General features: G+C 42.8%; 1 protein-coding gene across 1 annotated transcript in view; it reads left to right on the top strand.

Moving 5' to 3' along the window:
- Nucleotides 1-944: 944 nt before the first annotated feature.
- The window catches only part of DCN (decorin), a 52,000-nt gene continuing 29,335 nt past the window's right edge, over nt 945-23,609 (top strand). The window contains exons 1-2 of the mRNA XM_056847079.1: nt 945-1,259; nt 10,673-10,909. Coding sequence (XP_056703057.1) covers nt 10,708-10,909 — 202 coding nt within the window. The 5' untranslated portion in view covers nt 945-1,259; nt 10,673-10,707. The remainder of the gene's footprint in view (nt 1,260-10,672; nt 10,910-23,609) is intronic.

Genomic DNA, 23,609 nt, shown 5'->3' with positions numbered 1-23,609 from the left:
AATGAACTGGATGACATTTCAAAGTTTGTTATAGGTTTAGCAACTCCCCCTTCTCCTAAAAAGCCTTTTGTGGACTCTGCAGTTGCACCTGGTTCACGCCTGAGGGGAGGGAGAACAGTGCAAGTTTAAACACAGCATTAAAACCCCACACACTTTATACAGGAAAGTCAAAGGAACTGACATTCACTCATGTGGCACTTGCATGTTTACTCAAGAAAACGTTACTCTGGTTCAATGGACTTACTCCAGAAATGTGGATAGGATCGCAGACTGCTAAGTGCTAGGTATTGTAGATGATTTCACTAAAGCTTATAGGTAAACATTGTGTATTGTTTGAAAAGCCAGATTATAATACGTGAACACCCTGTTTATAATACATAGAATTATGGATCATAGAAAGGAGTTTAAAAATGGGTAATTTTCATTCATGGATGCTAGTCTGGTCATTTTAAAATCCATTGTTTGTTTACAAATTAGTTCCTGTTTCTATTCCATACTTCTTCAGTATATTTTGAAAAGAACCCATGTGAAACATTTTCGACAAGACAAACTAATGAATTAAAGCACAAGATAATAAAGTACAAACTGCACTCTTACATTTGTTTTAAAAGTACAAAAGCATGTATGTGTTACAAACACCAACCTATTTTCACTCAATTGATTCCTCTTGCAAGGACAAAGACAAGTTATGTTTTGCAAAAATATTTTATTCCTATTTATTCATTTATTTCCTGCTGTAAAACCCTATTTTGACTAACTCTACTTTCATTGGATTTCATGCACCACAAAGGAGAAAACCCTCCAGGCATTTTTCTTTCCACTAAAGAAAACAACTCAGTTAAAAATCCCTCTAGCTAAATAGGTGATTTTTGAAAGAAAATGAGGGGAAGGGGGGGGGGAGATGACATCAAGCGGCTGTGCTGATCTGCAAAAGTACTTAGGAAATGTGAAAGAGAAATAAGGGAAAACAGAAAAAAGGAGGCTGATAAAGTTTCTGGCTACAATACAGGAGACATATCATTACCATATGATCTACTGTGGGTGTCAGCCTGGATTCTGTTCATTGAGGGAAATCTTACTTTTTTAACTGTGCTGTGGAATGGAAGAAGCAGGAGGATTTTCCACCAAGTGACAGTCGCTGAGCAGTACCCTTCCCCTCCTCCTTTCCACACCTGCATGGTCTGCTGCCTGAGTCGAATATTTTAGTTGAATTGCATCTCAACTCTGAGGGCGCCTGTTGGAAATCCTTGGATCCAGAGGTATGGCTTTCAAATAACTATTCTGAACTTTTGCTGCAGTACAGTAAAACTTCAATAAAGGCTGGAGGGAACAAGATGAAGCCTGGCAGAAGAGTCTTTCATGAAAACCTTTTAGTACTGTTCTTATTGCAATATTTGAGAATGCTCTCAAGAATTATGGACATTTCCTAACCTTAAAGAAAACTTTTGGAGCTATTTGTTTATATTTGCATGAGTATTGGTATATTCCTTAAGACGTTTTGCAGCTGTGCGTTTTCAGGTTGTAAATTAAAGTTTGGAATATATGATGTTGTAAGAAGAAACAATGTAGATTCTTCACAGTCAAGTTTTGTAGTCTGGAAACTGGAAGGCATTTCTGAAGGAGGAAAATGCCTTGCCTAGATTAACAGACATCTTTGTAAACATCACAAAGTGGCATCTTACAGATGTAAACAGTGATTACATATTTAAGGCAAGAGGATTCTGGATGAAATGAGCAAAAGGTAAATAAACACTGCTAGCTGTGCACTGGTACAACTAGAGACAGCAGGCATCCCTGCTGTTTTAAAATCTAAATGAATGTGCTTCCAAAGCCTTGAGTGTGTCCAGAAGAATGGGTTCCTCATCAATTCCTGATGCCTTCTTGTATGAGTGTCCTGTGTTTGCTCAGAAAAATCAATGCAATGTATAGGTTGCTGTTGAAGCTTTTAAAAAGTGATTTTAAACTGAGATGGAGCTAGTGCTGTGTTTAGATTCCTCTCTTTCTGGAAAAGCCCTGCTCAATGTCTACATGTTTTAAGGCAATGTGAACGCAGGAAGACTGCATCCTATTAACTACTTAACGCTTAAGCCAAACATACTCAGTTTACTACAGGGACTCTGTTCATTTGATTTATGGATCAGGATACAACCTCCTGCATGCAAATACCACAACATAATTCAGAGTGAAACTAATGGCTCCCCCCCCCACCGCCTATCCCTGCAACAAATGTGCTTTTCCTCATATGGTTTGTAGATTTTGCTCCATGTTATATATCAATTTTCTGACTATTTGTTTTCAATTTACACACTGCCTCCTGTTATATGTGAGTTAACAGACTAACCTCGGCTTGCTGTCTGATCAAACTGATCTAGGGTAGTTACTTAAGATGTTAAAGGATAAGGCCCATGATTAGCTGGCAATCACAAAGAGCTTTGCATATATTTCATTCAGGGGGTCAATAACACTCCATTTTTAGTGTGCCAGGTATATATATTAGGAACTCAATGGCCAATCGTTTTGGTTTATTAAAATGTTACATGTTTTAAAATATTCTGTTCTATGCTCTAACGAATACACAGAATTCTCACAGAATCATCATTATTTAACACCACAAGAGGACAAAAAGCTCAGATATTAAATAATGACATGAATTACTGACATAATTATCTGGAAGAATAAATAATAAGTCTATTTTATGTTTCAGTTTTAGATACCCTTACATCATTAGTCATACAATATTCCTCTAGATTAGAATACTAAATTCATGGGTAAATATCTTAATCTGAAAGCACATAACAGACTCTTAACTGCAAGTGCAGCCGTTTACTTTTGATAAAGGTGTGGGAGGCTGTTGAGGTCAAGTGCCAGTTTGGGACAATATATGAATCCATAGCCCTAGATTCAGGTGCCTCTGTGAGGAAACTCACTGATGGACAAATTATTACCTTAGATTTCTTCACAAGATAGTTGTGATGATAAAACAGGGTGTGTGGAGAACTATATCTGCCACCCGGTACTCCTTGGGGGAAGAGTGAAGAAAATAAATATATAAGTAATACAAAATTTGTATCTTCATTTTCTTGTGCTTAAGGCAAATAGAAAATTACTACAAAATGTATTTCCCCTGTCACACTTATGAACATATTTGTATTAGAAGGTGAATTTGTCTGTTTAATTGAAATACTTAATCTCTTTTCCCACTGTTCATAGCAGCGCACATAATATAACATATAATAATATGCAAGTTTTCTACTATATTTAGAGGCATTATCATTGTCATAAGTGTTTCAAAGATTCTGACCTGTTGCATTCTGGGAGATTTGGCAATCAGTTAATTATGGTACAATGTAAAGGCTATGTAGAGTCATAAGAGGACAATAAACAATTGAGAAATTTTATTTATTTATTTATTTACAAAATTTATACCTCACCTTTCTGCCCTCATCAGGACCACTAAGGCACCTAACAGATTAAAATATACATGATAAAAATACATCCTAAAACCATTAAAACCAAAAACCTTCATCATTCAAACAATTAAAACCAAATTAAAATACACGTGTGTGTGTGTACACATACAATACAGTAAAATACACATACAGAAAAACAACAATTGAAAACAGGACATAAAAAAGGGATAACTGAGGAAACATCAGATAAAACAAAATGTCTTCACCTATTTCCAGAAGATGGCAACAGATGGGGGCAGGAGAGTCTCTCTGGCAGAGAGTTCCAGAGTTTCAGCGCCATGAACAAGAAGTCCTTCTCCCCAGTTGCCACCTGCCTAATCTCAGAAAGCAGGGGCACCTGAAGCAGATGATGATGACTGTAGAAGTATCCCCAATTGACCCAAGTCCCTAGGATATATAAGCTACTAGGGGTATGTGGGGCTGCCCGGAACCTGCCAGAGGTGGAACATCCCCCACCCCCAGCCATCACCCTCTGCCACTGATTAGCTGGCTGGCAGGGGGACTTACCAGCAGCAGGGGAGGGCCTAGGCTGGTGATGTGGCGACATTGCCAGAACGCATGGGAAGTGATGCCATTGTGTCACTGGAGACGTGGGACATCTGGTATTTGGGTTAAAACTCTATGGTAAAAAAGAGTCAACCATAGAATTTTTGACCAAATACCAGAGTGTCCCACGTTGCTGCCAACACAATGTCACTTCTGGTGTATCAACACTGAGTTGCTAGCATGAGCCTCTCCCCACCTGCTGGTTGCTGGGAGAAATTGGGCAACCCTAGTATGACAGATCAATTCCCCATATTCCTCTGTTTTTTCTTCCACTGAGTGCAATCGGTACAATGAGCATGCTCATTTCTCTCCGACTGTTTCTTTTGGAGAAGGTCTTTTTTATGCAAAGCTTTACTTTGGCCTATGAGAGGGCACTTTTTATAGGCTTTATGATCAGTCTACATACACATATCCCACTCGCCCCCTCCAGATTTCTATTGATCTAAGTCTCAGGAAAGCCAGTGTGATGTAGTAGCTAGCATGTTGGACTAAAATTTATGAGACCCAAGTTCAAACCCCCTCTCTGCCATAGGAGCTTACTGGGCGACCTTGTCACATATTTTCGGTCCAATCTACCACATAGGCTTGTTGAGAAGATAAAATGGAGGACAGGAGAACAATGTTAGCTGTTTTGAGTCTTCACAGGGGACAAAGGTGAGGTCTGAATGAAAGAAACAAAAGTAAATAAATAGAGATCTTGATAGGTCATCCCTGTTTCCTCCCTTAATACTGCAACTTTGAACAGATCATAGCATAACAGATGTCAACATACTAGAGTATGCCTAGTCCTTATCACAATGTAAATTAACCAAAAGGGGAAGAACAAAGTCATATATTCTGTGAATGAGGAAATTCCACCTACCTTATCTGAGTGTAGTCTGGTTTTATTACATTCATTAGATCAATTTCCCCATATTCCTCTGTTTTTTTCTTCCACTGAACACGATCGGTACAATGAGCATGCTTATTTCTCTCAGACTGTTTCTTTTGGAGGAGGTCTTCTTGAACAAATCTCCCACTTTATTGTGAAATATAGTATGTAGCAATAAATATAACAATATGGGAAGACATAATGGATAAAATATTTAATGGAGAAAATACTGTCAAAATGTTTAATACAAAAGGGCATTTTACTTTGTTTCCTATGAGCTGCAACAGTCACACAGTAGAGGCCTCATAACCAAAACAATGGCTCCTTGGCTGATTTGCACAGTATTATTGTAGCTGGCCCTGCACTGGCAGAATTAATGTGGGTGATATGCTCTCTGTCCATATACTGGTAGCTAGCGTATGAAATAACCATGTCTTCCCTTTATCTAACATAGTATCTTTTACACATATTACTGTTGTAGGATGTATATCTAAAAGTGACAGAATGCTATCCACACTGTAATGACAATATATCAGTTGGGCTTATGTACTGACATCAAGAAGTAAACATCTGTAGACAGGGTTGCCAGCTCTGGGTTGGGAAATACCTGGAGATTTTGGGGGGTGGGGTCTGAGGAGGGCAGGGTTTGGAGAGGGGAGCGACTTTGATGCCATAGAATCCAATTGCCAAAGCGGCCATTTTCTCCAGGGGAACTGATTTATATTGCCTGGAAATCAGTTGTAATAGCTGGAGATCTTCAGCTACCACCTGGAGGTTGGCAGTGCTATCTGTAGAGCCACATTGTCCATAATGAGGAATCATAGGTTTAAAGTTGATATGTACCAATTACAGACAGCCCAGCTCTTTTTATTAGACCAGGGGTGGGGAACCTTTTTCCTGCCAAGGGCCATTTGCACGTTTATGACATCATTCAGGGGTCATACCAGGTGTAGATCTCCCGGTGGGGGGGAAGAGGCTAGGGTTGCCAGGTCTCCAGCCACTACCTGGAGGTTGGCAACCCCAGGGGAGGCCACACAGAGAAGGCCTGCAGGGTGCCCCCACTCCCCCTCCCAGGCGGAAGGACAGCCAGCAGTGGGCCCGAGCAAACGAGGTGCCAGGGGGGCGCAGCCCACAGTCGATCGGCAAGGGAGGAAGGAAAACAGAGAAAGAGGAGGAGGGAGGGAGAAAGGGAGAAAGAAATGGAGAGAGAGGGAGAAAGAAAGAAAAGGACAAAGGGAGACAAAGAAAAGGACGGAGGGAGACAAAGAAATAGACAGAAAAAGAGGGAGAAAGAGAGGGAGAGAAAGGAGAAAGACTGACAGAAAAAGAGGAAGAAAAGAGAGGAAAGCCTCCCCCCCCCCACACACACACACGCGCACGCTGGCCCCGCGTGACCGGGCCCCAGCCTCCCCTGCCCACACACACACACACACACACACAGCAGCGCACAGAGCCCCGCGTGACCGGGCCCAGTCTCCATGCCCTCTCCTCCCCAGAGTCCACAAAAGAGCCCCCCCGAAGCCCGATCGGCTCCTGCATGCATGCTCTGCCGCCGGGAGCCACTAGCCTCTTTCCCCCTCCCTCTCGCTGCTCAACAGCCAACAGTCGGCGAGAGGAGGTCCAAAGGGCGCCGCAGCACCGCTGTAAGCCATGGCGCCAGGAACACTCTCTGGGAGGGCCACCCTGCGCCCCACTTCTGCAGCAGGGCCCCGGAGCTCCCGAGGGCCACAAAAAATGTCCTCGGGGGCCGCATATGGCCCCCGGGCCTGAGGTTCCCCACCCCTGTATTAGACTGTGCTTCTGTTAAGAGCTCCTGATCTAAGTAGTAGCTCTTATGTGCCACATCCCTCTAAGCTTCTCCCATGCTGCTCATGACCCATGGGGAGGTTTGTGACTTAATAGTAGGACACATTCTCTGCATACAGAAGATACCAAGTTCAATCTAGCTGAAGGATCTAAGTTTTAGAAAAGACCTTGGAGAGCCACTGCCAATCAGAGTAAAGAATGCTGAGCTCAACGGACCAAAGATCTGATCTGGTATAAGGTAGCTTCATCTATTCATTCATCTGAAATGTTGTTTGGCTGGATGTCTAATGCAGAGGTAGGGGATCTAGTTTTATGCTTTATCAGGTGAGAGGCCTGGTTGGTTTCACAAATCTTGGAACATTGGGCAAAATGTTAATTAATTGGCAAAGCAGCCAAGGACAACCAACCTGAAATGAAAATAAGAGTCCTGTTACACCTTAAAGGCTAACTAATTCATTATGACATACGTTTTGGGGAGCCAGATACCCTTAATCAGCTAAAGTGTAACATTCAGTTGACACAGAGTTTTACACCTGAAGATACAAAATGCAGGGGACGGGAGAGTTATGACTAAGAGAAGTCAGAAGGGAGGTCCTCCCAGAGCACAAATGAAAATACAAACTGATCAAAAGAGTAAGCCATTCATAGAGTTGTGGGGGTGGTGGATAGGGTTGCCAACCACCAGGTGCTAGCTAAGATAAGGATGCACAAGTACTAATGTAGTCAAGCTGAGGAAATAATAGTACTAGGCTCACAAAATTCTTGCAAAAACATATATTAACAATACAAATGTGAAGAAGTGAACGTATATCAAAGGAAACTTATCAGTATTATAAACACTTTGCTTGAAGAGCAGTGGGAGCTGCTCACGAGTAACACAAACATACATACACAATACACAAACCATTATAACAAATAGAATTCAATTCTTGTGCCTTAATATCTAGTCAAAAAGACTCTGCTTCGATTCAAAAGTCTCTCTTTCGGTGCGAGTAAGGAAAAAGGAGGTGGAAGTCCAAGGGGATGGAGATGGTCAGAATGCCGTCCGGATGCTTTGCGTTTTCGCCGCCGCCAGGGCGGCTTCTTCAGTTCTCCATTCACGTAGGAGACAAGGCTCCTTAAAGTCTTGAGCAGAGTTCTTAGAAAGAAAATCCTCAGCTAGTCTCTATGTGCTCCCAAAGGGTTGCTCAAATGGTTGGGAGCACGTAGAGACTAGCTGAGGATTTTCTTTCTAAGAACTCTGCTCAAGACTTTAAGGAGCCTTGTCTCCTACGTGAACAGAGAGTTGAAGAAGCCGCCCTGGCGGCGGCAAAAACGCAAAGCATCCGGACGGCGTTCTGACCATCTCCGTCCCCTTGAACTTCCGCCTCCTTTTTCCTTACTCGCACCGAAAGAGAGACTTTTGAATAGAAGCAGAGTCTTTTTGACTAGATATTAAGGCACAAGAATTGAATTCTATTTGTTATAACGGTTTGTGTATTGTGTATGTATGTTTGTGTTACTCGTGAACAGCTCCCACTGCTCTTCGAGCAAAGTGTTTATAATACTGATAAGTTTCCTTTGATATATGTTCACTTCTTCGCATTTGTATTGTTAATATATGTTTTTGCAAGAATTTTGTGAGCCTAGTACTATTATTTCCTCAGCTCAACCACCAGGTGCTAGCTGGAGATCTCCTGCTATTACAACAGATCGCCAGCCGATAAAGATCAGTTTACCTGGAGAAAATGGTCACTTTGGAAATTGGACTCTATGGCATTGAAGTCCCTCTCCTCCCCAAACTCCACCCTCCTCAGGCTCCGCCCCAGAAATCTCCCGCTGGTGGCAAAGAGGGACCTGGTAACCCTAGTGATGGACCACTCCCAACTGTTGATGATTTGGAACAGTAGGATCAATCTGTGTAGTGTACATGGACCTGTAAGGAAGAACAACTATTTTCTGTGGTGAGCTGATCCCCCTCATTCCTACTGAGTCTAACTGTGCATTCCTGGGGGGGCGAGTCCTCTTAGGAGGCGGCGTGACCTCACCGCCAGCGTAAGTGTGTCTAATCACGCAACAAGACGCACTTACGCTGGCGGTGAGGGCATTTCCATTGGCGCCCGAGCGCTGCAGAGCTGTGCCTCACCCCTCTGCCGACGCAGCCTCTCCGTGGTGCAGGCAGGCCACGACGGAGAATTGCCACCCCAGCGTGGGGGTGGGCGTTCCCGGGGTGTTCCTGGGGTGGGCCAGGGGGAGGAGCCATTGGTAGTGGCTTCCTGTCCCCGTTCGCCCCATTACATCGGCGCCGGGAACAGCATTGCTGCGCCTGCTTTTTAACAGGTGCAGCCCTGCTGTTCTTAATGGGGCGAAAGGCCCCGTTTAACAAAAAAAGCTGCAAAACGGCTTTTTGTTTTGTTTTTTGGCTTATGAGGAACAACCTTAGGAGGCGGCTCGCGTGCGTCTTCTCCCCACTGTTCCCGTACGCCGAATCTCGGGAATGCACAGTTAGTCTGATAGCATCAAATCTACATATGAATTTCAAATCAGCAGCTTGCTGCTGATTTCTCCCTGTGAGACTGTTCTGCTGAAGTATTTCCCTTCCTTCCCTGCCAGCATTGACGTGCCTCTATTGGCTCTGGCTCCTGCTTCCTTTTCCTGGGCCACCTCCTCCTTCAGGCCATTTGTATTTCTACCTGAAAATGCTATCTGAACTGTGGCAGCATTTTAGTTTGTGGAGTGACTTCTACACATGCTGAAGAAGAGACATCACTTGAGGTCAAGCCTTGCCTATTAGATATAGTGATTCACAGGGAGGTTGACATGCTCCCCCGGTTTCTGAATTCTCCTGTTTGAACTGTCTGAATTGCATCCATTTATTCTTTTAATATCTAGGCTGAATGGAACTTTTTCTGTAAAATACTTTATAAGCTTTCAATATGGCCTTGCCACTCTGGCAGTTGAAAGAAAGCAGGAGACACTAGAAAAATAAAAACATTGTGAAAATGTGCAAATCATTCTCTGTTGATACGCCAGCTGTGGCCCTTCCTCAAACAGTTAGATCCAGCCAGTATAGATTATTGTAATGTGCTCTATGCCGGCTTTTAAAACTGTTTAGAAACTTCCGTTTTCCAGAATCTAGCAGCCACTGTTAAGGATATCATGGGTGGGCTACAGGGGTAGGGTTGCCAGCTCTGGGTTTGGAAATACCTGGAGATTTTGGGGGTAGAGTCTGAGGAGGGCAGGTTTTGGAGAGGAGAGTCAATGCCATAGAGTCCAATTGCCAAAGCGGCCATTTTCTCCAGGGGAACTGATTTCTATCACCTGGAGATCAGTTGTAACAGCAGGAGATCTCTAGCCACCACCTGGAGGTTGGCAACTCTATGCAGGGGTCAGATCCTCCTATGTTGAAAGATCTACATGGGCTGTTCATCTGTTTCCAGGCACAATTTAAAGTGCTGGTTCTAACCTATAAGGTTTGGGCCTGGGGTACTGCCTCCTTCCATATTGTCCAGCCCACCAGCTGAGATCCTCTTCTCAAGCCCTTCTCTCTGTGCTCCCAGCTGCAGAGGCAAGGTGGTTGGTGACCAGAGAGGGCAGTGGTGGTGCCTCATCTTTGGAATGCTCTCCCCTGTGAGGCTCACCCTGTGACCTTTCTTTTCATTTAGGCACCAGGCCAAAACATTTCTTTTCACCCCATCGTTTAACTTTGGGGTTCCATCTTATTAAGATGTTTTTTGGTCAGCTCATACACTGAGGGCTGTTTTATCAACATCATTTTAGACTACTTCCTTTTATGTGCTTTTATGCCTTGCTTTGCTTTTAAAGGTAGTTTTTATTGCTAGGGTTTTAATTGATTTATATTGTTTTATGGTTTGTCTGATATGTTTTATTGTAAGCTTGGTTGTATTTCATTTTTTTGAGCTGGTTTGGAGAGAAAGCATATACATTTTCCAAATAAATAAAACGTTACCAATTGGTAAATCTTTGTTTTGGTTTCTAGATTCACTGCCCTTCCCAGAATAGAGAAACTAAACCATGAAGGCTGCCATCTTCTTTCTTCTGCTCCTGCCAGCTTGCTTTGCCAAACCATTCCATCAGAAAGGCTTGTTTGATTTTATGCTTGAAGATGAACCAGGTTCGGGTGATGAAGTTACAGGACCACCTCCCATTGGACCAAACCCCACATGCCCATTTCGCTGTCAATGCTATCTTCGGGTTGTTCAGTGTTCTGATCTAGGTAAGCTGAATAACAAAGTGACTTCATAAGTTGTCTGTTTATAATGGTTTACAGCAAAAGCTGAGCTATTTTAGGGCAGTAATTTTGACATAGCCACTGACCTCTCCTGTCCTACTGTAATTTCATTGTTGCTGACTATGATCATCTCTGTATCATCGTCTTTCTAAACATCTGTTGACAAGACAGAATTGTCCAGAAGTCAGTGGAAAAACAGGCTGGGTCTTTGTGGTGGTTGACCATGAAAATAACAGTGTCCATTTGCTTTCTATACATTTTATCCTTCCTTTCAGTCAAGACCACAGGAAAAGTTAGTTTTCAATGTTCTGTATAGTCTATACAGACATGAACAAAATATAATGGACCACACAGTTAGAACAGTACTGAAAACCTAGGGAATGCAACATTCTGTGTCCACGTTCTATTGCTATTACACTGTAATCATGCACAGTGTTACTCCAGTATTGCAGTCAATGATGCTGTGTGTGTAAAGGGCGTCAAGTTGCAGCTGACTTATGGTGACCGCAGCAAGGGGCTTTCAAGGCAAGTGAGAAGCAGAGGTGGTTTGCCATTGCTTTCCCCTGCAGAGTCTTCCTTGACAGTCTCCCTTTCAAGTACCAACCCTGCATAGTTTCTGAGATCTGATGAGATTGGGTTATACCACACCGCCTTTCCTAAGAGCTACAACCTGAGTCTAGGTTGGAGTAAATCTGCATAGTATTGTGCTTATGATCACATTAAGTAATTGTCTATCCCAGAACCTTGTGGGTAGGTTGCCAAATGGTTGATGTTTTCATAAATTTGGCACACTGAGCATATAAAAGCTAACATCTGCTGGCACTTGATTTCATTGGGGCCAATTAGGAAAGCTACTACTGATTCTAGCATCTTATTTTCCTGTTACAACGAAAAAACATAGTTGTTACACTCTTAATATTGCACAAATATAAAGAAGGAGCAAAGTAATGGACAGAAGAGAGGCTTCTAGATGAGGAAATAGAACATAAGGCAAAGGCCTGTAGAAAAAGAAAGAGAAACAATGGCTTATCGTTATAATGCAGAAACAGCTCGGCTCCACTAACAGCAGAGTAGGGTTTCACAGCTGGAAGACAGTCAGTAGGCTACCTGTTCCTCTCATAAGCTGAACAGCACAATCCCTGAAAGCAGGCAAAGGGAAACAGTAAGAATCTAGAATTGAGACTGAAGATGAAGAGTCTGTATGTGAAGATTGAAGAGCTAATTGCAAATACAAAAACTGGACTCTCAGGGTACATCAAAGAACAGAGCCAAGAGAAGATGCTCAGAGAACATGGAAGCAGTATGGCCAATAGGTACTTCACCTTTACTGCAGAACTAAATCCAGGCTATTGGAAGGATGGCAGCAACAGTGGTGCAAGTATTCTTTAACCCCCCCGCCCTGCTTGCTATTTAGTATCCATATTCTTATGTTCTGAGAACTGTGAGAGAAATACCTCTTCCCGCATCAGGGGATATACAAACCTGTACATTTTTTGTTCTTTTATATATTCAAGAAGGTCACATTCTTCCTGCTTTTTAAAAAATGGTGTTGGGAATGGGGGAGAGAAGGTGGTGTGGTATAGCCTGATCTTACCAGATCTCAGAAGCTAAGCAAGGCTGTTACTTGGGAGACCATCAAGGAAGACTCTGCAGAGGAGGCAATGGCAAACCACCTCTGCTTTTCACTTGCCATGAAAGCCCCTTTCTGGGTTCAAAATAAGTCAGCTGCGACTTGCCAGTAATTACACACATTGGGAATATGGCTTTTACTCAAATTTTAGTTCACTAAAATGTTTTTTTGTTTTACATCTCTCATTGTAAGTATTTAGTTATTTTCCAGTGGATTGTAATGTTTCCTGTTGTGTCAGTTGTGTCAGCAAATCTTGTGGATGATAAATTATCAAGAAGACAGAAAATCCCAAGTTGCCTGAAAAGTACTTTTCTTTAAACTAAACATTTCCAGTGCTTGAGGTCTTGGGATACATCCAGACTAACATTCATGCAGGGACAAGGATTTCTGACCATGGAACCTGATTTTGACCCCTCCCCTCTTCCACCAGCACCCAAAATTATTTTCCTGGGGGGGTCATTTCTCTCCCTTGAGAACAAGAATTCTGGGGGCATTTGAGGCTGATGCATGGGGGAAGAGGGGGGAAAATCACACTCAGTGGGCAGAAATCCTTGCACCTGTGAAAACATATTTTCTGATTTACAGCTATTTGGTAACCAATGACTAAGCAGCAGCATCACAAGGAGATTGATCTGCCAAGGGAAATGAATCTTAGAAAAAAGGAGTTTAATCTTCAAACACTGAAATATAGGTATAAACTATCAAAGCGTCTGTGTCTCCCCCCCCCCCCATATGATACTTGTCTTACCTAAGAATGTATAGGAAGACTTTTTCTGGTTAGTTGACAATTTGTTTTTGAGGTATTTTTGTGGGATAAGAATTATCCTATAATTTCACATAGGGTTGCCAATGTCCAGGTGGGGCCTGCAGATTTCCTGAAATTACAAATGATCTCCTGATGACAGAGATCAATGCCCTGGAGAAAATGGCTGCTTTGGAGGGTGGACATTATGGGATTATCTAAAGGATTAAAACAGCTGGCCAGCTCCCCGATTCGTAACCCTAACCAAAGGCGACCTGAAACAAAGCAGCCTTGCATGCCCAACAGAATGCTGAAACGTCCCGCAGAGCATGAACTTCCCTGAGGAGCTGGTTCCAGAGAGGTGGTATCTACTGAAAATGTCCTTGCCCTGGTGGTTGACAGGCGGGCAATTTGTGGGCCAGGCATATATAGAAGGCCCCATGATGATGATCTAAGGAAGTGATTGGGGTTATACTGGGAGAGGTGGTCACACAGGTAAGAAGATCCCAGACTGTTGAGGGCTTGACATATTTGTAGTTCTCTAGATAAGTAATATTGGGGTACCACATTAACAGTGCATTCCTAAGGAGAGTTACTCCAGTCTAAGCCCATTGAAATGAAGAGGCTTAGACTGGAGTAACTCTCTTTAGGAATGCAGTGTAAATGGTAGTGTACAACAGCCACCTGTATAAGCAGCCATCCATGATAAGTGTACACAATGATTCATGGCTGAATGAACATTTTCCTACTCTCATTTTGAAATTGTTTGTAGGGAAGCAGCTAAAAGATTTCTTTGTCATCCAGAAAGGACAGATATGTGCCTTACATAGGTCTCAGAATCGTCTCAAGGGTTTAGAAAACTTGTACTCATAGCTAGGTTTGTGCACCATTCTCCCCAAAGTTTTTTGGGTTTATTAAACCTGTAAAATTTTGAAAAGCTGAATATACGACATTTGGTTCTTGTAGGTTATCCGTGCTGTGTGACCGTGGTCTTGGTATTTTCTTTCCTGACATTTCGCCAGCAGCTGTGGCAGGCATCTTCAGAGGAGTAACACTGAAGGACAGTGTCTCTCTCCTCTGAAGTGTTACTCCTCTGAAGATGCCTGCCACAGCTGCTGGCAAAACGTCAGGAAAGAAAATACCAAGACCACGGTCATACAGCCCGGATAACCTACAAGAACCGATGAACTCTGACCGTGAAAGCCTTCGACAATAAGACATTTTGCTTTTCTGAATAATCAAAATTTTTCAGGTCTAATAAACCCAAACCCGAAAAATACACAGGGGAGGTGATCTAAGTGCTGGGCTCCAGCCCAGTGCTTAGATTTGCTTCCCCTGCAGCCTCTGGGATTGGGGGCCACAAGGGAGATGATCTAAGCACTGGGCTCAGTGTTCCAGTCCATGCAGGCAGCGGTGATTGGAATGCAAGGGTGTTCAGAGCCATGCCACTTGTCAGCTCCTTCTCCACAGGGAGGTCTGAGCCGGCAGGCAGCGTGGATCTGACTCAGGTAAGTAAGGAAGGGATGGAGGAGGAGAGAAGGGAGGGAGAAAAAATGGTGGCAGAGCCAAAGCGGCCTGAATAATGCCAAAAAAAATTGGCATTATTATGAATCTGCTTTTTCAGCTTCCTTTATTGCCACCATTTTTTACCAGTAAAAACCCCTGAAAAAGCTTTTTTTCTGGGGGGGTTTCCATTCAGCACAGCCCGACTCAGCTATCCTTTTAATGTTAACATAGGCACTTCTTTGGGCATTTCTCTGCCTGATGCCCATTTAAATGTATTTTTACAAACATTATTCAAAAATTGAAATGTACAGGCACCCCTAAATGGAGTTTGTATTTCCGTGTCTCTCTGTGTGAAATCTTATTTTCAGTCCAACTGCAGATAGGACTTGCAGTTTGCATCCTATCAAAATGCAGGGACAAATATCTTCTTTAGCTATGTAAAAAGGAAGCATTAAGTTTCACTGCTATTAAATCCCAAAGATTCTTCAGGGAGAAATTCTGAAGTATAACAAAGGAGTTTTATAGTTACCCTACTAAAGTCCCAAGGGAGCCCTGTGGCGCAGAGTGGTAAGCTGCAGTACTGCAGTCCAAAGCTCTGCTCATGACCTGAGTTCGATCTTGTCGGAAGTCAGTTTCAGGTAACCGGCTCAAGGTCGACCCAGCCTTCCATCCTTCCGATGTCGGTAAAATGAGTACCCAGCTTGCTGGGGGTAAAGGGAAGATGACTGGGGAAGGCACTGGCAAACCATCCCGTAAACAAAGTCTGCCTAGAAAATGTTGGGATGTGACATCACCCAGTGGGTCAAGAATGCACCGGGGTCCTTTACCTTTTTACTGGAGTCCCATGGATGAGCAATTCCCACTGGAAGGTGTTCATGTAGTTATTTAATAACTCTTGAATATGATATGCACTATTGTCGAAGGCTTTCATGGTCAGAGTTCATTGGTTCTCGTAGGTTATCCGGGCTGTGTAACCGTGGTCTTGGTATTTTCTTTCCTGACGTTTCGCCAGCAGCTGTGGCCGGCATCTTCAGAAGAGTAACACTGAAGGACAGTGTCTCACAGTGTCAAGTGTGTAGGAAGAGTAATATATAGTCAGAAAGGGGTTGGGTTTGAGCTGAATCATTGTCCTGCAAAAAGTAGTCAACAATAGCCATGCAGATTAGCTTTGGATTTCACACATTAACAGATCACTTCAGGATACAATGGTTCCATATTAACATACCACACCCTCATTAGCACATTATCTTGATACTTACAGGACAATGGTTAGCACATTACCTTTGTTACTTTTTGCAGGACAATGATTCAGCTCAAACCCAACCCCTTTCTGACTATATATTACTCTTCCTACACACTTGATACTGAGAGACACTGTCCTTCAGTGTTACTCCTCTGAAGATGCCTGCCACAGCTGCTGGCGAAACGTCAGGAAAGAAAATACCAAGACCACGGTTACACAGCCCGGATAACCTACGAGAACCAATGATATGCACTACTCACATCCAGATTCAACATCACTGAAGTTACAGGATAAGCACTTCTTCTGTGGCTGTTTTCCACATCCAAAAAATTGCTGCTTTGTGCCAGCTGCTGAAGGTCTAGAATTTTGGCTGAAAACTCTGCTGTGCTATAACAGTTCTAGTTGACTATTGTCAATAGTTCCTGCTCCCTAGCGTACAAGGGTGGAACAATATAACATTACCATACCCTGTCAAAAAGCCTATTACTGCTTATGTTATGCATGTGGAAACTCCCTCTGGATGAAATGATTACATTTTAAAACATTTTTGAGAGTTCATTTGGCTGTCTTGGGAGCTTATGATAAGGCCTACTTAAATCTTAGCAATTTGGGTGGAGGTTCCATTTTTATGGTTGGGTTTAATAGTTTCAATGCATTCTTGCTCCAAAGCCCCTTCTTAATTGTTCACACAACTTTAATTTTATCCACAAGTGCTAGACATAAAGCCACTTTCTCATCTGGTTTGAGTCAAAAGCTTTGAATTGCAAGAACCAACCTCTGGCTCCATGTCCCAACCATAAAGTTTTGTTGTTGATATGATTTGGGTTGCTCTTGAAGAACCAGTTAATAGTACTGTAAATTAATGTTTGAAAACATGGTTTTTGTGAAGAATTCTCCAGAATAACTTAGAAATGATTCTCCATTCATATTATTCTGACTTTTGGCACTTGCAGAGATTATTTAGGAAGATTTCCATGCATTATGCTTTTTTAAAGGTTTTAGAAACATTTATATACCAAGTAATCGATTTAAAGGAAGACCTAAATTATCTATAAACAGTCTCATAGAAATAAGTATTTCTCATGAAATCTAATTTAAAAACAGAGGTGTAACCATTACACCACTCTGGCAGTTTAGGTATATACTCCCAAAATATTCCCCATATTCTGTGAGTAACAAAAATTCTGTGAGTAACAAAAATTAATCTCATAAGAACATAAAAAGAGCCCTGCTGGATCAGATCAGTGGTCCATTCAGTCCAGCATCTAATCAAGCATCTAGTCCATCTGAAGAAGTGAGCTGTGGCTCATGAAAGCTCATACCCTGCCAGAAAGTTTGTTAGTCTTTAAGGTGCTACTGGACTCTTGCTTTTTTCTACATCTAGTCCATCTAGTTGATCACACAGGCCAACCAGTTCATCTGGAAGAACAACAAGGCATGGAGCCCAAGGCCTTCCCCTGATGTTGCCTCCCGGCATGGATATTCAGATGTTGACCTCCTCTGAATGTGGAAATGTCCTTTAGTTACCATAGCTAGTAGCCACAGTCATCCAAACATGGTAACAGTTCAAAACATCTGATGATATTAAAATATGAACAGTTTTTAAAAACAAAGAACAAAAAGACTGAGCCTAACCCAAACAATACAATTTCTGTGCCGATCTCTACCCTTCATCAGCCTAGCCTAACTTCCCAGGAACTCTTCTTTCTGCCTCTTCTCATGTACCATTTTATTCCTATGAAAATGCATCTCACAGCTTGAAGAGCTGTCTGTTGGAGCAGTTGTTGTCCCTCACTTAGGGGTATTTAACACACTATGTCTTCCAAACCAAACCAAAATCATGTGCCTCTTCATGGTGCTTTATTTATTTCAGTTTCTCAGTATGCTAAAAAAGACTGAAGGCTACTTCAAAGTAATGTTTTCATAAGTACTTAAAAAGTTTTCTAGAAGCATTAAACATTCTAGCCAAACCAATAAAAGCTTTTCTTAATTTAGAAGTTGCCATGTTTTTAAGCTCTTCAAAGTTGACCCTTAATTCATTTTATGTAATGTGCTTTGCCTTAATCCCTAGTCATCTGGTGCCAGCCAATATTAATGTATTCTTTACTTATTTATTTTATATCATCTGGACACTTAAAAAAACTTGAATGATTTTTTTTAACAGATAAACTACAGAAATTTTTTTCTTTAGCAGCTAGGCAACTCAGAAAATTTTTTTTAGTTTGAGGCCTCTCCTCATATCTAGTCATAGCTTTCTAATTCAAACTTTTGTTTTAGTTGCGTATAATATTGTTTCTGAATATTTTCTGATAATTAAGTACCGCTCCAGATTTCCATTTTCAAAGGTTCAGTTTCTATCATGACAGGGCCTTTTCAGTGGTGACATCTTCCCTTGGCATATTCTTCCCTGAGAGGTCAGTCTGGCCATTAACGCATGGCTTGAATGACATTGCTTTGTCCCTGTTATGTCCCATGCTTTTCCAGCCCACATTCAAAAAATTGAACGCATGATGGAGAAAGCCTGCCAAGGGGGTAGCACTAAGCTGCCTGCCCCTCTCAAACGCAAGAGCAGCAGCACTACCCAAAATTGGAGGAGTAAGAGAGGAATGGAGGCAGACAGCCAACAACTTTCCCTCCCCCATTCTCCAGCTCAAAACGATTCCAGTTCATGCTGAAAAGCCTCCGTCGCCCATCGCCCTGGCTCCATGACCTCCTCTTCACCAGCTTCGCGCTCCTCCACCCCATGGGCTCCAGGGTTATAAGGGTCCCAGAGGTGGGTGGAAATTGTGCAGCAAAGGGGGCAGCAGTGAGGAGAGAGCCTGCCGAGGGGGTGGGGAAGAAGGGATACCAAAAGGAAATAGACTTGACCCGTGCACACTGAAACGCACAAGCAAGCACTCAGAGTTGCAGCGATACTTGAAATCGGGAAAACAGTGGGATTGGAAAAACAGGTAAAGTATCGCAAGGGAGGGGGTTAGTCCTGCGGGAGGGAGACATCCATGCATTCGGACAAGGGAGATTCGCTGCATTCCAGGAAGAATTGCAAGACAAAACAGCCATGTGTTTTCAACCTCTGTCTGCAAGATGAGCAGTATGAACTTAACACCACCCTAAGCCCGTTAGAAGAATGAGAGTTGCTTTTTAGGAAAGGAACATTTCTGTTTAAAAAAGCTGCCCCCCATTAATGCATTAAATTTCATGCATCCAGCTCCAGCTCTGACCATCCAGAAACCCCCCCCCCCCCAGTGTTTTTCAAGATTATGCTTTAAAATGACTGGTCCTGGCAAGGTACTTACTGGAGAATAATGAGGTGACTTAAGGAAGTTAAAATTTTAAAAGGTGCTCAGTGTAAGTGTGTAAAAACTTCTGAAATTTTTAAAAAATAAATGTTGTCTTCTCCATTTGTACTTTTCTGATGCTAACAATGGATAGATATCAAAATATTCTTATGAATTTTGGCTGAGTAAACACACTGTAGACATTTCTGTTATGAACAAGGAAATCATTCACCTTTCTATTCATGTTTCTGGAACCACATCTAGAACTATAGTAACCCCCTCTAGCTAGGAAGACAGGCTATGGCCAACAATTACGATAGATGGTGGGCTATGGAAGGTGGACTCTATGGCATTATACCCCATTGAAATCCCTCCCCTCCCCAAACCCCGCCCTCCTCAGGCAACACTCCCAAAATCTCCAGGTGTTTCCCAATTTGGATCTGGCAATCCTAGGTGGGTAGCAGAGATGGCAACATTCGCCTTACCTTCCTTCATACAAGGCTAAGGCAGCTCTCTCTCCTGAGAGATGCATCAGATCCAGCTGGAGGGGATCCGGGTTTGTGGACCCGCAGGGGGGGAACGGGGGGGGCAGGAGACTGGGGGTCCCGGCTTAGCGGCTGCCTCGGCGGTTCTGGGAGCAGCAGGGCGGTGGCTTGGGCAGCCCCGGGTCCTGGCTGGCCCCCTCATGGGGGCGGGCCAGGGCCCTACATGTAGCAGCCCGAAAGAGCGATGGCGGCCGCCTGCTCCCATCCACCCCCCGCGGCCATCTCCCCGCCCCCCAGGCGGGCTTGGCGGGCCCTGTTGGGCTGTCACGTGGTCTGCCCTGCGCCAATGGGTCGGCGCCGGCCAGCGTGCCCGGGGGGGGATAAAATGTGGCCCCACCCCTGGCCTCGACCATTCTTCCGCTCCATGCCACTTGTCCCACCCACCCTCCCCTTGGTTTCTGGGGTATGGTTGGGTTATCTGTCACAACTGATGGTTGGCGGTTTGGGCATGGGGCTGGATCCAGTTTGGGGGAAAGACAGCCTGCGTGCCCCGCTTCCCACTCTGGGGACCCTAATAAGGGGTTTTGGGGGGAGGCCAGGATTTGTTAAACCTGTCTTGGGGGCTGTGGTTTGGCCTCCTCCCAAGTGGCAGTGGACCACACAGTTGGCTTCCGTCCACATGGGGCCAGGCATTCTGCCATCTCAGGCTGCGCCCAGCAGGTGGGTTGGGCGCAGGGTGCTATCAGCCGACAGATGGGTCAGCTGATCCCTGGATCCTGCCCTTCATGCTTGCCAATGCCTAACGCTGTAATCAGTAAAGTTGTGGCCTTTTTCAGTCCAGCTCGGTGTACTAGTCGTTCTTAGATAGGACCATGCAGGTCATTCACCGGAGTATGGGTTTTCCCCTTAGGGTGGCAGGTGCCCCCCCTCCCCCCATAGGGCTGGGGCCACAAAAAGGCTGCCACCACTGCAGAGGGAAGGAGGCAAGTAAAGGAATGCCTTTTGAGGTGCTTACCTGGTCACCTTCTTCCCTCCATCCCTTCCTTTGCTTTGTAGACCATTGTTAGTCTGCAGTGACAGCTTTTAGCCTCTGGTTAATTGCTATGATTAAGGTTTGAAATGTGATACTTTTATAAATGTTGCATGTATTAGCAATTCATCTTCAGTTGTTTGTTGCCAAGAAAAAAAGTAGTATTCAATTAATCTCTAGCCTTCATGTTAACCAAACATAACAGCTCTTCCTAAAAGGCAGAGACTGCTATCACTGGCAATTCTGGGCTTTAAGATCTGTGGATTTTTTCAAAAACATATGTCAATGTATATCTGTCAGAGTGTGTTAATTTGGTCCCCTTAAGCAGGAGGTCTCTGTTCCTACAGGTTCTTATCAACCCAGTGGGTACACGACTGTCAGTAGCAAGATGCAGACTCCAAAGTGTTACTGATATGAATTAAATGGTTTATTGGAAGGTAGTACTACACAATAGATGACATAAGCAAATTGCCAACTGCAAACTGAATAAGATGCATGCTACAGGAATACATATGCAAAGGGCATGGATACAAAACCATCAAGAAAAATGCATATTATTTTCCATCAAGAAAATAATATAAATAGATAAATAGACAGTTCTAAAGCATGAGCAAATAAAATGAAATTCTAAATCAGCCGAGAACACACTAGATAGTGGAGAGATAAACCACATGATATCTCAGCACCTGCTTATCTTAGCTTAGTTGCCAAAGTTATATTCCAGTTGACACAACAGTTCCTGGGCTCCTTGAGTATACTTATGCTATGCTTCAGTTCTTTCTGGTGGTTCCAGATTTCTAAAGTCATAATGCATTGGTTATTGAATGTCCCATTTTGTTGATTGTACTGACTTGCTTTGTGTAATGTGCCTTGAGTACTCTGTGAGAAAGGAGGACTAAGTAATGTTAATACATAAATAAATACATACGAACATACATACATACGTACATACATAAACTACAGATTTTCCCAAAGCCTTAGAACAATCACACAAACTAAGAACAAACATTCAGCAATCCATGTTTCTTCTCTTCCCATAGCACCATGTAGGGTCAAACATAATTGAGGTAATCTGGTTGGAGATGTCTTCTGTTGCAAAAATGCATGTGGTCTAGGTTTAGACAGGCTTTAGGCAAGTTTGGGGCAAGTTGTCCCCCTTAATGAAAGCATTGTCACAATACTAAAAGGTACTTTCCCAGTGTTTACAGTTACTTGTAGTTAGATGTTCCTCGTGGAATGGACAACAATCACTCATTACTATATTATTGCAGTCTCAACAAAAGTCATAATTTCTGATGGCAAACTATACAGAGTCAGGGTCTGAAATCCATTTTGTGTGGAGGCTGTAACTGGGTCAATTTAGGGCCAAAAAACTATTGGATTAACAGAGTGCATTCTGGTAGCAAATCAAGACAATGGAGAGATGTGGCTATACAGTATACTGAAAGCTTTAAATGGTTCTTCAGCATTTCAAGTACCACTTTTTGGCAGTTCAAGAGACATTTAATTATGAAGAAATAGTTTCAACAATGTTCTCTCTCTCAGGAATATGTTGCAAAGATTATGAAAGGGGAAAAGTGATGCAGAAGAAATTGCCAACAAGCTGTTTTAGAATGAGCCTAAAAATCTGGCTAGATGAGGTCAGTGAAGCTGCAAAGAAGGCTAAGCAGCTACAGTCCAGAAGGAAGTCCAGAAAAAGTAGCATAGAAGGAGTTATTACATAGGAGAAAAAGGAGGAACACTAGGTCATTTTTTTTTTAATACAGATCTTCAGGGTCATGGACTTTAGTTCTGGACTGATCTTGATGGATCTCATGTTCACCTTTACTAATTAGCATGTTATGATCCCAAAATATATATTTCAGAATTTCAGAGGGGCAATGTTTTCTTTTTCTTTTTTTATAAATATTTTTATTGGTTTTCGATAATAAGTAGGGGTACAGAAGGAAAAAAGGGAAAGGGATAAAAGAGGAAAAGAAAAAAAATTACATAATTATTACTGCCTTACTGTTTTCTGTTGGTTCAGATGCACATACATTTTCTCAAAGATGTGAGAGTCATATTATCTAAGTAGGCTCTGGGCAAATCAAGTCTTGCACATCATTAACAAGTAGATATTTACACAAGAAAAATATCTTCTTGCCTTATGTTTCTGTGTTTACAGAAAAGATTGCATATAGAGGTTATACTGACCAGCTTCCATGCTCTGGGAAACCACTAGGTTCTTACAATGGGGAAGGGGAAACTGGGGTTGTGGCCAGAGGTCTGGTAAGTGGTAAAGTACCACAAGCATGCGGTTACTTTGTGCTAAGCAGATGTTTGGATCAGGCTGATTCAGGATAGTTAGACACCATTTCTTGTGGCATGGATGAGGCAGGGAGAGGGAACAACAACTAAGATTTCAGGTACTACTTGCAAAGTATAATTAGTGATTGCTTATTGTAGCATTAAACAGCATTAAACAGCATTTCCTCTGATGGAATGTGGAAATTATGCCAGAATATTTATCAAATGATAAATATAAATATAAAAGAGATAGCCAAGGAAGCATTTAAGCACAAAAGCTCAGGCTGAATCATATCCATGAACAATGAACAGAGGAGTTATGACAGGCCTTTTTTAACAACTGAGGGGAAAGGGGAGGGACCGTGGCTCAGTGGTAGAGCATCTGCTTGGCATGCAGAAGGTCCTAGGTTCAATCCCCGGCATCTCCAGTTAAAGGCACTAGGCAAGAAGGTGATGCGAAAGACCTCCGCCTGAGACCCTGGAGA

This window comes from Euleptes europaea, chromosome 3 (genome assembly GCF_029931775.1).
Source record: "Euleptes europaea isolate rEulEur1 chromosome 3, rEulEur1.hap1, whole genome shotgun sequence".
NCBI classification, from domain to species: domain Eukaryota; kingdom Metazoa; phylum Chordata; class Lepidosauria; order Squamata; family Sphaerodactylidae; genus Euleptes; species Euleptes europaea.
Note: the sequence above shows the minus strand (reverse complement) of the source record. Positions and strands in the feature narration are given on the sequence as shown.